The sequence below is a fragment of the Cyprinus carpio genome, chromosome B13 (assembly GCF_018340385.1).
Source record: "Cyprinus carpio isolate SPL01 chromosome B13, ASM1834038v1, whole genome shotgun sequence".
NCBI lineage: Eukaryota > Metazoa > Chordata > Actinopteri > Cypriniformes > Cyprinidae > Cyprinus > Cyprinus carpio.
In genome coordinates, this window is record NC_056609.1 from 27,088,325 (window position 1) to 27,104,490 (window position 16,166).

General features: G+C 33.9%; 2 protein-coding genes across 3 annotated transcripts; one reads left to right on the top strand and one right to left on the bottom strand.

Annotated features, from left to right (window-relative positions):
* Positions 1–179: 179 nt before the first annotated feature.
* Positions 180–7,960, top strand: LOC109073477 (transmembrane protein 50A). The gene is made up of 8 exons (XM_042737503.1): positions 180–223; positions 2,185–2,303; positions 3,384–3,505; positions 3,591–3,703; positions 5,522–5,589; positions 5,687–5,779; positions 5,889–5,955; positions 6,843–7,960. The coding sequence occupies exons 2-8, from the start codon at positions 2,186–2,188 to the stop codon at positions 6,886–6,888; spliced, it is 627 nt and encodes a 208-aa protein (XP_042593437.1). The 5' UTR covers positions 180–223; position 2,185; the 3' UTR covers positions 6,889–7,960.
* On the bottom strand, positions 7,961–15,347 carry LOC109098415 (ammonium transporter Rh type A-like). Of its 2 annotated transcripts, none has more exons than XR_002019283.2 (10): positions 15,127–15,347; positions 14,065–14,257; positions 13,398–13,548; positions 12,483–12,630; positions 10,979–11,157; positions 10,649–10,786; positions 9,013–9,124; positions 8,844–8,923; positions 8,581–8,654; positions 7,961–8,403 (listed from the first exon to the last, which is right to left on the bottom strand). XR_002019283.2 is itself a non-coding variant. In XM_019111988.2 (10 exons), exons 1-10 carry the CDS (start codon positions 15,290–15,292, stop codon positions 8,377–8,379), a joined length of 1,281 nt encoding a protein of 426 aa, XP_018967533.2. In that variant the 5' UTR covers positions 15,293–15,346; the 3' UTR covers positions 7,961–8,376. The 2 variants fall into 2 exon arrangements, 1 of the variants encoding a protein (XP_018967533.2); XM_019111988.2 differs by having other exon boundaries at positions 9,000–9,124; positions 15,127–15,346.
* Between the last annotated feature and the right edge of the window lie 819 nt (positions 15,348–16,166).

The window sequence follows — 16,166 nt, forward strand, 5'->3', positions numbered from 1 at the left end:
ATTTAGCAGAGGGATGTTTCCTTATAATGCGTGTTCTATAAATCTCTTGTTAAATATGTTAATTCATTATCTTTTCATGTGCTCTCCTTCAACCATATGTACTTTCACCCAGTCCACCTTTGTTTATCTTGCATTTTTTATTTCCAATATCGGATTGCTGCCTCTGTATTAGGAGTCATCTGGGTTATGAGCAAGTTATATGCCTGGGGTTACTACACTGGTGGTAAGTCTTAAAAATGCACATAGAGAAACCTGTAGCAATTTTTAGATTGTTCTCAGATGCAAAAGCACATTCACATCTATTTCTGAATAAGAGTGCAAATGCAAAAAGGATTGCATTTATTTTGCATATAATTATAGATTTAAATGACACATGTATGTTTGTGGATTATATTGTGTGCTTTCAAAACAAAGTATATTTATGCATTTTTTTTTTTTAAATGCCGTACACATTTTCAAGATACTGTTAAAGTTGTCGTTTTAGAACCTGTGTGGTGCATATGGATATATCAAACTGTTTGGAGTCATTCTGCTTTCCATCTCTGTTGCTCTCAAACTGCTTTGAGTGCTTTTATGGAAACACCACTGCGAAAATACCACTTAAAACCAATACTCGGCACTTAATGTAGTTGTCAGTGATTATTTTTTCACTTTTTTACTCTCTTGTTTTAATTACAGTGCTCCATCCGGAAGCTTTTATGAACTATTTCATCAAATCTAACTGACTTGTTAGGCTTTTATACACATTCTTTACACAGCTTTCCTTCCATTTCAATTAGGGTGACCATATAATCATTGCAGAGTAGTGTTTATGTTCAGATGACCTAGGTTTAAGTCAAGCTAGTGTCATTTCTGTTTGAGGACCATCTTCTGTACTGAGCACTTCAGGTGCAAAATTGTGACCGGCAGCATTTCAGATACTGTGCTGATCTGATTAGGATGTAGTCACCCTATGTTATTTCATTAAATTCAGACAAATGAATAATAAAATGTCTGTGTAAGATTCAATCAAACCATGTGTGGGTGCCGAGTGCTTCAAACTGCAAGAAAATATTGTAGTCCTGCATAAGTTATACTCATTTTAGTCATTTCTGAAATCACTGTCATGCCTTTAAAGGAGATTAAAGGTCTTTAATTACATGATTCTGATCTCCCAGATAATATTTTAAAAGGGCATATGGCAGGGCTTTAGGACAACTGGAGTGTTAAATCATTTATAAACCGACCTTGGGGCATTATTATGATGCTATGGTGTTGTGGGGTTACACTGAAATTCTTATCTTTCAATATGGGTCTTTCCTTAATGAGATAGTTTACACAAAAATTCAAATTTTGTCTTAATTTATTTATTCATGTTATTCCAAACCTGTATTGAGTTTTTTTTTTGTTTTAGATAAACATCTGAGAAAGTCTGGTGGAATAGAATAGCATTCGGATTTCATACATCAAGCAGTGTGGTACAAGCTATGTTGACAAGTTTAATATTTAGGGGTTTCATCAAAACACTAAGTATGATAAATATTATCGCAAATACCACTAATAAACTGAAACTATTATAAAGCATTTACTTTAGTTTGAAAAGCCTAGGCATCTTTATAGTCTTTTTAAGACCATATAGACTTAGCAGTTTTAGGAGTTCAGTTTTTCCAGGTTTGAAAATTATTTCTTTATAGGAATGACAAAATACAGTAGCCTGTACAGAAGCTTCTATGTTATCTTAACATTGTCTCAAGACATTGCAAAATATGTGTGCCTATGTGCTAGACTGAGACATCCCTTACTAAAATTAACGATGGTTTTATTATAGTAAAAGTTTAATAACTTTTTTTTTGTTTTGTTAGTTTTGTTGTATTGATTACCTTTTGTATAACCACAGTTTTACTAAAAAATGTCATGGTTAAACTATGGCTAGTGTAGCAAACCTATGGTTAATTTGTAGTTAACATGGCTTAACTATAGTAACTATAGTTTGGTTTCATTTGTAGTAAAAGCATGAAATATCAAGGTCTACTGTTCTATATTTTTGGTTTGCTTGCTTTTTAGATGTACTTTTATGTTTATGCTGCGTAAACCACCTTAGTAGCACTAATTACTATCGTAAATAGTAATTTTACCATACAGCATACGTGCTGTTAAATTTATTTATGTGTTAAACCTTTAATAAGTGCACATTTTGGTTGCTAGGATGTGCTCAGGCAATGGAGTGATGCAGAGCGCACTGCGCATGTGCGACTCAGAGCACTGTTTGAGACGGAAGACTGCGGAGTGTATCGCGCCACAAGAAAAACTCAAGAAAAGTGCAGGTAAGAATTCACTGTGCTATAAAGATTCGTAGCAATCATTCATTAGATATTCACCGTTATTGTGCTTTTATTTATCCGTCATGCTTTATAGAAACAGTGATGTAGCAAAATTGGTTTAGAAATCATTCGGACATGAGAGATCAAACATGTTTACAGCATTAACACTCGACGGTTTCGCCCGATATTGCGCGGAAACGTAGTTTTGAACTATGATGTTAAAGATCGCGTATGTTAATATTCAGATATTGGTCGCAAACATGACAGAAGGAAATCCTTTGTGTGTTATTTGTGTTTGGTTCAGGATGATCATGTGTCCGCTGCGTGTGCGCAGTCAGTGAGGATGCGCCGCTCCTGCGCAGGAACAGTTGGATTTAATACCTTCTAAATAAAAACTAAAACGAGTTGACGAACACTCATTTTTCCACGTCACTTTTTCAAGATTCTTTAATGACAAAAATTAAAAAAAGAACAGCATTCATTCGAAATAGAACTATTCTGTAACATTATAAGTGACTTTACTGACACTTTTGATCAATTTAATGCATAGATAGATAAGTTATATAGATAGATAGATAGATAGTGCTGTCAGACGATTAAAAAACATCCAAAATAAGTTTTTATTTACAGAATATATATATATGTGTGTGTGTGTGTGTGTTGTGTATATTATTAAGCATATTTAAGTACACATACATGCATGCATATATTTAAGAAAATATGTTAATATATTAAATATATTTATATATAATATATATACATGTAAATATATGTAAATATTTTCAAAATGCATATTGTATGTGTGTATTTGTATATAAATATACACATTACACACACATTATGTAAACGAAAACTTTTATTTTGGATGTGATTAATCGTGATTAATTGTTTGACAGCACAGATAGATAGATAGATAGATAGATAGATGGGGAAGGTGTTTTTAAATTAAATGTTTGAAATGAAATATCCATTTCTCTGCCCAGATTTGTCACTGTATGATAATTCACATCATCACGCAATGTGAATAAGTCTTTTTTATTCTGGAAACCAGCAGAACATCTCAAGAGTAACATATTTCTCTGGGGTCAGGTCAGAACAGAAGCATGTCAGGGTTTCTGGACGGGATCAGATGTGGCGATTGCGAGTGTAATGTGGACTGGGGTGAGAAGAGAAACACCATCGCCTCCATCGCAGCCGGAGTTCTGGTACGTCAATAAATCCTGTGTTCTTTAAAATATCCAGTGATTCCCAAACTAACCGTCTTTCTTCTTGCACTGTACACACGTGCAGTTTTTCACAGGCTGGTGGATCATCATCGATGCTGCGATAATGTACCCTAAAGAGGAACAGTTCCACCACGCATATCATACCTGTGGGGTTATAGCAACTATAGCCTTCCTCATGTGAGTTACACCTGTACAGATGCTCGCTGGCACTCCCTCTAATGAAGAGAACTAAGTCTTTGTTCTCAATGTGTCTGGCCAGACTAATGCTGTGACATCATTTGATCTGTCCCAGATCTCACTTCCTGTTGCTAAGCACTGATTTAACTACAGGGTTGTGCCGTGACTACTGTACAATGACTGCATTGATAAACCGCCTGTGGAGTTTCTCTATCTATGGATGTGAATCAGGGATATTATAGTTAAGTAAAACTAAACCATAACTTATATCTAACCGTAACTTACAACTTATTACAAAGTATGTTTTGCTACATTTATCATTTAGTTTAATTTGATGTATTAAAAGAACTAAAATTGAAATAAAAATGTATAAATACTATTAAAAAGAAATAATAAAAGTTACAAAAACACAACAAAAATAAAAATTTAAATAAAAAATTAAAAATAAAAATTAAAAGAAACAAAAATAGTTTAAAAAATAACAAAGTTGGCGGAAAACTAAAAAAAAAAAAAAACCTAAGTTTCAAATTTCTTTACTTAATTTACATAAAAAGGTTTAAGTTAGGAAATTCAAAGTTTAAGCAAGCAGAACAGGCCAATTTTATTTTATTTGAATTTCTCCTAATTTGAAATATTTGAGTAAGCTAACTTAAAATTATCATGTAATTTCTCCTAATTTGAAATATTTGAGTAAGCTAACTTAAAATTATCATGCTAGCTAATTCAGTAAATGCTAACTTGCTAATTGACAACACAGTGCTTTGATAAGCATAGTAATTGCTGAATGAGGAAGGCGGTAGGGAACATTTCACATATTCTGTTCTGAAACCAAGCTCATGCTCCACTCGTCACAATGAGAAACCCAACATAACACAAAACTCTCCTAAGGGGCCGTTTACATGACAATGTTTTCAGCCAAAAATGGGAAACTTTTTATGCATTTTGCCTGTTCATTTGCACAACAACAGTGTTTTGGGGACTGAAAATGCATATTTCTGAAAACGGTTTCAAAGTGCAAGTTTTTGAAAATGGCACTCAAAACGTCAATCTTTGAAAATGGTGACGTCATGTACGTGTGTAGTACGTGTTAGGTATGTAGACATGTGCAGTATGTGGCGATTTTAAACATACACAACAATGGTGGAGTACATGGTAGTGTTGTTGCTGCTCAAGAGTTTGCTAACACTTCTTCAGCAAAGTGTGGATTTACTTCACCAATATTCCAACCAACAGCAGAGATGCATCATATACAACATATAATCGTCACTTCCCTACAGGTACTGTTTACTAACAAGGTGACAGTGCCAACTACTGGCCTGGCATACGTAATACAGTGTTTTTGGCTGTTTTCGTGGATATGTGTAAACACGAATCGTTTTGAAAACGTTGTTTTGTATATGTGGAACTCCTTAAAAACGCAAGGGAAAAACGTTTCAGTTTTTGACTGCATTGTCGTCATGTAAACGTAGCCTAAATTAGCATAGCAAAACAATACTAATCCTCCCAATTATTTTACATTAATCTAGCAAAAACCAAAACAAAAAAAAAACAATGTAACACTTTAGTTTTTACTCTACCTTTCGAATGCCATGGCAAAGCATGCTGGGAAATAGAAATTGCAGCCAGGTTCAGTTAAATCTTAAGTGCATCTGATTTAAAAGAAGCAAGTTCATTAAGCTCAAAACAATGAAACTATTATTGTGGCTTTGTTCAGTTAAATTTTTAATGTGAAAAGGAATAATAATAAAAAGTTTATTGATTTGAGTTGATTTGTTTTTGTTTATTTTTTTTTGTTTAATATGATGACTATGTGTGCAGGATCAATGCGGTGTCAAATGGCCAGGTGAGGGGCGACAGCTACAGCGAGGGCTGCATGGGACAGACAGGTACGTCCTGCATACACAAAGAGACAGCATCAACTTCATGCATTTCTTGTAGATATCGAAATACTACATGACTGAAATGTGCTTTGAATGTGTGTAGGTGCCAGAGTTTGGCTCTTCATCGGGTTCATGTTGGCGTTCGGGTCTCTCATCGCCTCTATGTGGATCCTGTTTGGTGGTTTTGTTGTGACTGGTGAGAGAATAAGACTGATTTGGCCCTTATAGAATAAGATGATTCAGGTTTCTATTTGTTTACAGTTGCTGATTATGTTTTTCCATTTTTTTTCTTTATGATTGAACAGACCACAAGGATTTGTCAGTGTATCCTGGTATTGCGGTTTTCTTTCAAAATGCTTTCATCTTCTTTGGGTAAGTTTGTAAATACAGGAAAAACAGTAATATTGTGAAATATTATTACAATTTAAAAGAAGTGTTTTCTACTTATTCTAAAATGTAATTTATTCCTGAGATGAAAAGCTGAATTTTCAGCATCATTACTCCAGTCTTCAGTCTCACATGATCTTCAGAAATCATTCTAATATTCTGATTTTCAGCTCAAGAAACATTTCTGCTTATTATTAATGTTGAAAACAGTTGAGCTGCTTCATAGTTTTGTTAAACTGTAATACATTTTTTTTCTTTGTTTGAAATATTTATTTGTAACGTTATAAATGTCTTTGCTGTCACCTTTAATCAATTTAATGTGCCCTTGCTAGACAAAATTTTTGTTTCTTTAAAAATCCGAAATGAACAATTTGTTTAAAAAGAAGTCATTTAAATCAAAATGAATGGACAAATGAAAAAGAGACTATTTTTGTCTGTGTAAAATTATTTTACACAGATTGCACCGAGCACAAGCAGTTTCTTATAGCTGATCATAACTAGAAACATGTATATACACTGTCAATATTTTTCATTTCTGTGCAACTAGTAAAACCAAATGAGTTTTTCTTGACTGTGGGAAACCTGGTTGTATATGTTGTAGCTTTAAGTTCATTCTCTGTGTATGTTTGCTGAAGTTTTGCTTCCATTTTTTACTTAATGTTTGCTACTGATGCTATCAAACCACTTCCACTGATGAGACTTTGAATGACCATCAAAATACTTTTCAGAAAGCTTATTAAAATGTATTTTGAATGTATCATGGATATACAACTATTGCCCAGTCTCTAATTATCTGCATTAGTGGTCTGAGATTTTGAGTATTCATGTCATTTATAATAAATAACTTGGCAAATTCTCCTTCTCTGTTGCAGTGGTCTGGTGTTCAAGTTTGGCCGAACCGAGGACCTCTGGCAGTAAAGATCCCTTTCCTTCAATCAAATCCCACAGTCCATCAACACACAAACCCTCTGTACTTATTGCTGCTTATTTGCACTCTCTATTTCTTTCCCTCCCCTTTTCAACTCCTCAGCTGACTCCCGTTCTTAAATATGTTCCTTCTTCCTTTCTTTGTCTCGTTTCCTGTGTGGCCACAGTGAGAGAAATGCAAATCAAATTCGGTCTATCAGAAACATTATTGATTCACAAAATAGTTACGTGTTTATTGTGCAACGGCAGCAGGGAGTTTTTGAGACGAATCTTCAATAACCAAAATGAGTGTGACTGGCTTTTCAGCCTCACTGTGTTTCTGTTTTTAATGTTTCATCATTTAAAAAAAAAAAAAAAGTATTTTCTTTTTTGCGATAGCTACCGAAATTGTATCTTTCAGAAAACTTTCATTTATAATCTTTTGAAATTTTGTGCAATGTGCAGATTTGAGAACATACTCCTGTCATGCTCACGGCTCAAGCTTCAGTAAGCTGATATCACTACAGCAAGCGCTTTATTTTACGGCTTACTTTTGTAAGATTTTTTATATTGCTTTATATGGGTTCCCACGCTTTTCCCAGTCATTCAGTTGTTTAATTTGAAACTATTAAACCGATTGCACTGAGCACAAGCAGTTTTTTATTGCTGAGCATAACTAGAAATATGTATATTCATTGTCAATATTTTTATTTCTGTGCAACTAGTAAAACCAAACAGCCTATTTCTTTGAGTTTTTCTTGACTGTGGGAAGCCTGGTTATATATTTTGTAGGTTTTGTAGCTTTAGGTTCACTCTGTGTATATTTGGGTATGTGGGAGATGTATAGAAATGTTAATGTTTTTAAAAAGCACAATTTCTTATAATTTCAGTGGTTATGGGAGAATAAGATGAGATGCGAGTCATAATTTGACTCGTCTGTCAACTAACAAGTTAGAGATTCTTCTGATTTCTACATGCTAAAAGAATGTAACATTTTAATGTAATCCATGTCTCTCTTTCTGACAAAAAGTAGCTGAACTTCATTCAACTGTGGGTTTAAATGAATAAAATTATTGTAAATATGTACAGAGCCAGTGTTTTTTTTTTATTCTTTTAGAAAGTGCAATCTTTTATTACATTCAAAAGCAGATGAATAACATGGGATTGTAGATTAAAGTCACTATAAGGTTATTTTTATATATTGCATTAGGTGGTGGTGTGGTGTATCAGTTTGTCATTGTCAGACTGAACAAACTCTTCTCTGTTTTTCTTGCTTCCATGAAAGTAATTTAATCCGGCCTTAATTTCCAGGGGATTGGAAATTTCTTTGGTTAGGTTGTTTTGTATGATCTGTCTCTTAGAAAGCACAATGCTTTCCATTCAAGGACATTTTATCTTGTAAATTGTTTACTTAAGCAATGTCTAACCTCTCAAACACACACACACACAAATACATTCATGCAAAACTGGAGTCCTCTTATTAATGTGTCCACAAGTTCTTCATTTGTGTACCACCAAATTTGGAAACTACAAGACAAACAAATACATAATTAGCAATCATAAACATGCTTGAAACCCTATCAGATTTAATATTTAATTAGGTTTAATGCAATTAATTCTACTTTTAAATGATAAAGATAAATGCAAACGTTGAGATTAAGGAATGATCTATTTGAACTGATGCAAATGAACAAATCCGTTCACCTCCCAGAATGCCTGGTCATCAAAGCACTTCCTGTCCTGCTGGGGTCTCCAGATACTCCATTTAAGAAAAAGTCCTGCAAATTTGATCCTTTTTTTAACTAAAATTTACTCCAGCAACCTTTTTTATTTACAATCTTGATTTTTTATTTTTTTTTTTACAGTGTGAAATGCTGATCTTTTGATGGTTTATTCAAAACATGAGAAGCACAAGCAAATGGTCTGTTCTCATGATCTTTAGTGTGAATGCATTGGTGGTGGTGTACCTGTAGCTGTGCCCATCACCAGACTCATGCACGCCGTTATGAGGAGAACACAGATGTGATAGACAGCGAACTGCACCGCTCTGAGAACACCGATACAACACAGTCAACATAAAAGGACCATATGCTTTAGTGCCATTTTATGGAAAAATATTTTACATTGTGCTCTCACTGCTGGCCAGCCGTAGAAATAAATGAGCAAACCATCCCAGAATTCCCGGTATGGCATGCACACTGAGGACGCCGCAGGTGTCATGACACTCGAAAGCAAACAGCATGTGATTCTGAATGAACGAAAAAAAAAAAACTGAAAATCATTCCTGACAGTTTCTGTAATATAAAGTATACACATCTCACACAATAAAAACCTGAGATTTAAACCTTTGAAAAAAAATAAAAATTAAAGCATTAAACATTTATCATGTCAGCTTGAGCAGCATGGGTTTATGTTTTATTTTTTAAAGCACTCTTTTCTCTCTGACAACCTTGTCTAGTTCTGTTTGAAATTAGCTAATTGATTTGGGTTTGGCTAATTAGTGAAATCAGGTAATACCTGTTACTGAGAGCCTTTAAAAGCACTAAGTATTTAGCTTTCAGTGGAAATAGTGAAGGTAAATAATGTTAATGGAATGATTGTCACTATTGAGAGACTATACTTTAAGAGTGTGGTTTGAAAGTTAAGTTGAGTTTTGTTTATTATTATAAAGGGAGAAAGGCTTTCTCCTTTGGCCTCTTGGGTTTTGATTTTCGCTGAAACACTGATTTTTTTATGTTATTCAAAACAATTTAACCTTACCAGAGGCTCCAACACAAAATCCGTCTTGACAGCCAAACCAGTGTTTGATATAGATCTTACTCACCAGAGAAACAAGCACGCAGCCATCTTTAGCACTGTATATTTCTATGGCATCACTGGTGAAGTGGATTTATTGTAGAGTTAATGAAAGTTATCATGTGCATTGTAATGTTTGAAGCAGATGTCATGAATATCAGTAGACCGGGAAGATTTTAAAACAAGAGGTTCATTCATAAATTTTTAAGCTCTTAGCTTCATGCTGTGGAAATACAAATCGGAAGACAGAAGACAACGAGTGCTAAAAAGGGGCGTGGCTACATAAGGTCTATACTATTCTAGTTATTAATAATAATTTTAATTATATTTTTAAAAATATTTTCTGTTTTTGCTTTCATTTCAAATTTTAGTAATTTTAATGTTTTAGTAATTTTTTATTTTTGTTTTATGTCTATATAGGTTTTAGTTATTTTAGTTTATTATACTTTATATATATATATATATATATATATATCTATATATATATATATATATATATATTATCGCTATATATAGATTAATCGCGATTAATCACATCCAAAATAAAAGTTTTTGTTTACTTAATTATATGAGTGTACACATTACACATATATATATTATGTAAACAAAAATGTTTATTTTGGATGCGATTAATCGTTTGACAGCATTAATATATATGGTTTATATTGATTATTTATATATTTGATTAAAAAGGAACTTAAAAATTAGAAATGGTACCTTGGCAATTAGTTGAAAAATAAATTATAGAAATTTTATTTATAGAAATTGCAGTTAATGGTTAATGTTTGCTTTATTTCAAGTAATGAATAAACTTTTTTTATGGTTTTAGTTTTAGTTTAAGATAATAACTCTGACCGAAACAAGATAAATATTACACTTTAATGCTCTTAGTACTTAATTCGACTACACAGTAGATGAGACTGCGGGAATTTGAATTTAGAAAAAAAAAAGAATTTAGAGATTGATGTGGCTTTACCTTCATGTACCGGTATCCCAAGGCTGATAAGAGAGCAGCACAGAATCCAATCGTCATGGCAATCCACGGCTGGTGGACTGCTGTCATTGCAACTCCAATGGCAACACCACCAGACAGAGCAGAGCTCTGGACGTGAACCTGTGCAGACATACTCCTCTCATGATGCCCATTATCTGAACATCTGCTCAACATTCCTAGATCCCAACTAAGTCAACATGAAATGGTGTTCACAACCTGTTTTACTTTAACAATGTTACAAAGTATTGTATTACATTATAGTTTTCTACTATGTGAGGGAGTTGCTAGAATTTTGTTCCTACAGCCGCTCACCATGTTCATCTTTCCTTTAGAGCTAGTGAGCATAGAGACAGACATCGCCATGACAACACTGACAGCCAGCGACAGATACGTCCCATAAATGACAGTAAGCTTTAGTCCTCTCTCCCTCTTGTGATCTCTCACCAGTGCCGAGTTAAAACTGGGCCAGAACATCCACAGGAATAGCGTTCCTGTGAGGAAGAGAGATAGGGAGGATGTTCCTGTGCTTAATATAGACACAAAATAATTACACTTCAGTCCTTGAATCTCACTGGACAAGCATCAATCCAAGAGTGATGATATCCCTGTTTTTGTTTTTGTTTTGTTTTTTTTTCTCGGTTGTATGTGTTTGTTCAGTTTGTGATGGGATTTTTTCAGTGAATCTTTCTGCAGGTTACATCAATTCACCGGTGGGTAGCGGGAAGTGACTGCCTTTATTGGGTGAGTCACCGGATCACTGAATTGATTCATTCAAAGTGCTGATTCATTTCATTTAGCAACTAGCAACTGAGTGAATCACTGAATCTTTCATTCAAACGATTCGTTGAAAAACACTTAGTACTGAATCTTTGAATGATTCATTCAACCGATTTGTTTTAAAATGCTGATTAATTCAAAAACTAAACAAGTAACTGTCTTTATGAGTAAATAACTGAATCTTTTATTCAACTGATTAATGTAAAATGCTAATTTATTCAGGAACAAGAACAAATAACTATTTATGATTGGATTATTGAATGATTCATTCAGCCGAGTCGTTGAAAATGCTGCATGAATGAATTAATTTAGGAATGAAATTGGTTACTGTCTTTATGAATGAGTAACTGAAATATTTTTCAAGCTATTCATTCAAAAACGTTCATTAAGTGGTTGTGCTCACAGGGTAACACAATATTGGTACATGAATAATCATACTAATACTTGAATTAAATCCTATTACTTTAATATGAACTAATGATGTGTCAAGGCATTCATTAATCATGAACTAGCCTTAGCTACATGAGTCATGTGAATTCTTTCATGTGTGAATAACAACCACTTTGACTTCATGTGTGTTAGTTTATGTACTAATTAAAACTTTGGGGTACGTTTACACACCTTAATTCACATGATTTATGTTTAGTTGAGCTTATTAGTTACATGATTACTCATGTACTGTTATTGTAAAATTTTATCCAGTTGGGGCTATGAAACATCAGTTCAATCATTATAAATAATCTGCGTTCATAACACACTCTTGCTCATGTGGTATTGCGCTATAAAATTCACAGTGCTTTTTGCTAAATTAAAAAAATTAAAATGGCATGATTTAAGTTATTTAAATCAGGTAAATAAGCTGTATATTTTAAATGTATGAAATATGAGGTGCGATTAAATATATAACTGGTTATACAGCTCACTTGACTTTTTCGAAATCTTCTGACATGCCGTTATGGATATGGTCTGAAACGAAAGAACTGGTTTGGGGTATTGAGGTATTTTTTGAGTCTGAGAGATAACTAGTTAATGTACTCACCAAACATTGCGAATAAGCCAGTCCTGCGGTCAGTTTTCTCTTTCTCATGTTCTGGTTTGATCCCCTCTCTGTGCAGCACCCATGACACCATCACACCAAACAGAGCTCCGAAGACATGCAGCAGCATGATGCTGTACACTGGATCTGCCTGATACATCAGCTCTGCTTTAGTACAGTGTCAGTCTGTCTGAGTTTTATTTAAGTTTTTGCAGTACTAAGTGGAATGTCTTGCAAGTATTCAGATAGTAACTCACAAACATGATTTTACTGTTCAGAATTATATATGACAAAATTATATAAAATATTACAACTGGAAAATTAAATATTTTAGACTAGAACAGAACAACATTTGTTAACTATAGAAATATTAGAATTGTTTTGCCTTAATTCTCATTACTTTGAAAGTTTCCTGATATTTAAAAAGTATATACTACTTATACAAAATGTATGCAAATATTATTATTATATTAAATTGAACTATTTTTGACATTGATACTTTAAACAGTATAACAGTATTATAATACATTTTTAGTGTTTTACAATAAAAAACATCAAAGACTGAAAAAGCTGTTTGTCTGGAAATGTTTCTACCATCTGTATTTGCCAGATAAAGCAGAAAAATGTATGGGGAAAAAAAAAACTACTGAAACTGGCCTGCAGTGTACCTAGAGATGAAAATATGGGAAATTTTGAAAATTGATTTATATATTTTGGAAATTAATACTTTTCTTACACAGAGCAGAGTTTGCAGGGCTCACTGATTTTAGGAACAAAACAAATAACTATCTTTATAGCTGAATCTTTAAATTATTAATTCAACTGAATGAATCATTCTTCATTGAAATTCTTTTTATTTGAGATGAGGATCATAGGATAAAAATGATCATTCTTATCTGGGAAAGTAATGCTTCTTACATTGAGCAGAGTTCGCAGGATCCACTGAGTGACCACAAATCCAGTGACCTCAACCAGAGCCATCAGTAAAAGCTGGACAGGATTTGTCTTCCCATGGACCGCTCCCATGGCAACCAGAGCGGATGCTGCACAGAGCTCTGCCTCAATCACACTACATGAGGAGCACAAATAACATTTGATATCATCTGATGCTGTAAAACCTCTTAAAAAAAGAATAATTCACCCAAAAATGAAAAATTGTTTAAAATTTACACACCCTCAGGCCATCCAAGATGTAGATGAGATTGTTCTCCATTGGAACAGATTTGGAGAAATGTAGCATTCCATCACTTGCTCAGCAATGGATCCTCTGCAGTGAATGGGTGCTGTCAGAATGAGAGTCCAAACAGCTGATAAAAACATCAACATCACTCCAGTCCATCAATTAACGTCTTCTGAAGTGGAAAGATGCACCCATTCACTGCAGAGGATCCATTGGTGAGCAAGTGGTGTAATGCTATATTAATCCACATCTGATGAAGAAACAAACTGATCTACATCTTGGATGTATTTCATTTTTGGGTGAACAATTCTTTTAATAGTTTTCCATCTGTCACTGAAAATCGCCTATTCTGGTTTTGCCATCAACATGTTAAGGCATGTCTGCTAAGAGCTGTAATGCATTCACCTCTTCATACTGATGTGGATCTCTCTTCTGTGGTGTCGTTGTGGCAGCAGGAAGCCATTTATCAAGACGGCCCACTGGATGGCCATGGCTGCCAACAGCACGTTAAACCCTGATCCACTGAAACCATATCGTACAAGGAACGTGGCCAGGAAACCAAACCCCATGAATATCATCACATGAACATCTTGGAATTCTGTAAAAAGGATTACATTTATAATATTGGCAATGTGTACATTTATAATAACATGTACAAACTTGAAACATTTGGCAATACACTCGGTGGTCAGTCTTCAATACTGCGTGTGGTAGAGAAATGCTTCTTATCATCCAAACCAGAGATGTTGTGTCTCCACACCCCAACAGCAACATGGCCACGGTAAAGTCATAATCATTTTGGGTATGCAGCATGCTCATTTGAGTTTTGAGTCATGACTCTTTATCCATATCCAAAATAAATAAATAAATCATATATTTTATAGATGTTGTAAACAGTTAAACTCAACAATATATATTTTTTGAAATGGACAATATATTTAGTTTCAACCTACATGCACTAAAATATATTTCAAACTGTGGAGGAATAGCCTACTAGAGATCAAAACTAGATTTAGAATTATTTAACAACTTTTTACATAAACTGCATAAATGTCATATATATATATTGATTGAAAATATATTTACGAGAATATATTGAAACATTTTAGCATATATATTTTTGTCCTTTAAAAAAAAAAAAAAAAAAAAAAAAAAAACAACAACATATATTTGAAAATATATATATTTGAAAATATACATTTTTTGTTGTAATTGTATGGGGCTGGTTTGATATGTTACAGTTGCTTAAAAAAAGCCCAGGTATTAGTTTCTTAGCAGAATATACGATTGACACCCAATCTTTTGTTGCATTTATTAATATCAACATGTGAAGTGAACATAGCAGGTTTACAAAAAGATGATGTGATTTGATGCTGTTCATAAATAACCATAAGTTTAACAGGGAATGCAAGTTTGAGCCCTTAAAAATTCATAACACAGCCTTAAAGTATAATCAGACTTACTAACCTGCATATGAGCTGATGAAAAGCTTACTGTCAGACTCTCTGCCAGACTGCTCATGCTGCTGCTCTATTTTCACAAAAAAGACAAACAGTATGAGAAAGATGGTTTCCAGCAGGAAGGCCACGAGAGGAAGTCTTGAGCGGAGACTGGGGGCGTACTGAGGAGCCATTATTAAGTGACAAACTCTAAATGTCTGCAATCTACACCCGCCAGAGATGAGAAATATGTAGGATCACGTGCATGTAAGAGGCATGGAGGAGGTGTTTCCCAAAAATGCCACCTAAGTGTGCAATTAACCAATATGGCCTTTGTGTAATATCTTGGATGAAGTTTATTTGTATAATAGGTACATTGTCAAAAGAAAATGGTGCAAGAAGAATTGTGTTAATTGTGGTTAAGTTTGTTTTTATTGCTGTCCTGCAGCACCGTTTGAATTCTATATTGTTTCCCCACCTAAGACTAAAGTAGTGAAATTGTTTTAAATTAATTTCTGTTAACTTAATTGAAATGAAATGAGGTTAATTAACTGGTTAGACTATCCCAACTTGCTTTTCATGGCAATTTAATTTTTTTTTTTTTTAATGTTTTTTTTTTATTTTTATCCGGTATATTAAAAATATGTGGGGGAATTAAATTTCGCTAATAGTACAATTAAGCTATTGATCATTAAATTAATAATACATTATACCTTATTTGGTGGGACTTGTTTATGCCATTTTAGCGTTTGACAGTCACACAATGTAAAAAAACTTGTGCTTAGCAATGAAACGCGCAACGTCCCAACAAAAATTACGTTTATGTTGAATACGCATCTCTCATACAACGTACGCAAAAAACGTATAGGGAGTCCCGCCCAAATCAAGCCCATTGGTCATGGAGCACTACCTGATTTGTCCACAAAGACAGCGATTGGTAGGACGAAGAAAACCTGTCAGCCGCCCCATTTCCCTTTCTTTGGTACCGCGACAAAACAGACCGCATCTTATTGGCTGTTTGTCTTGTCATTCAAAATGACAACCGACAAGCGCGATTCCTATTGGCTT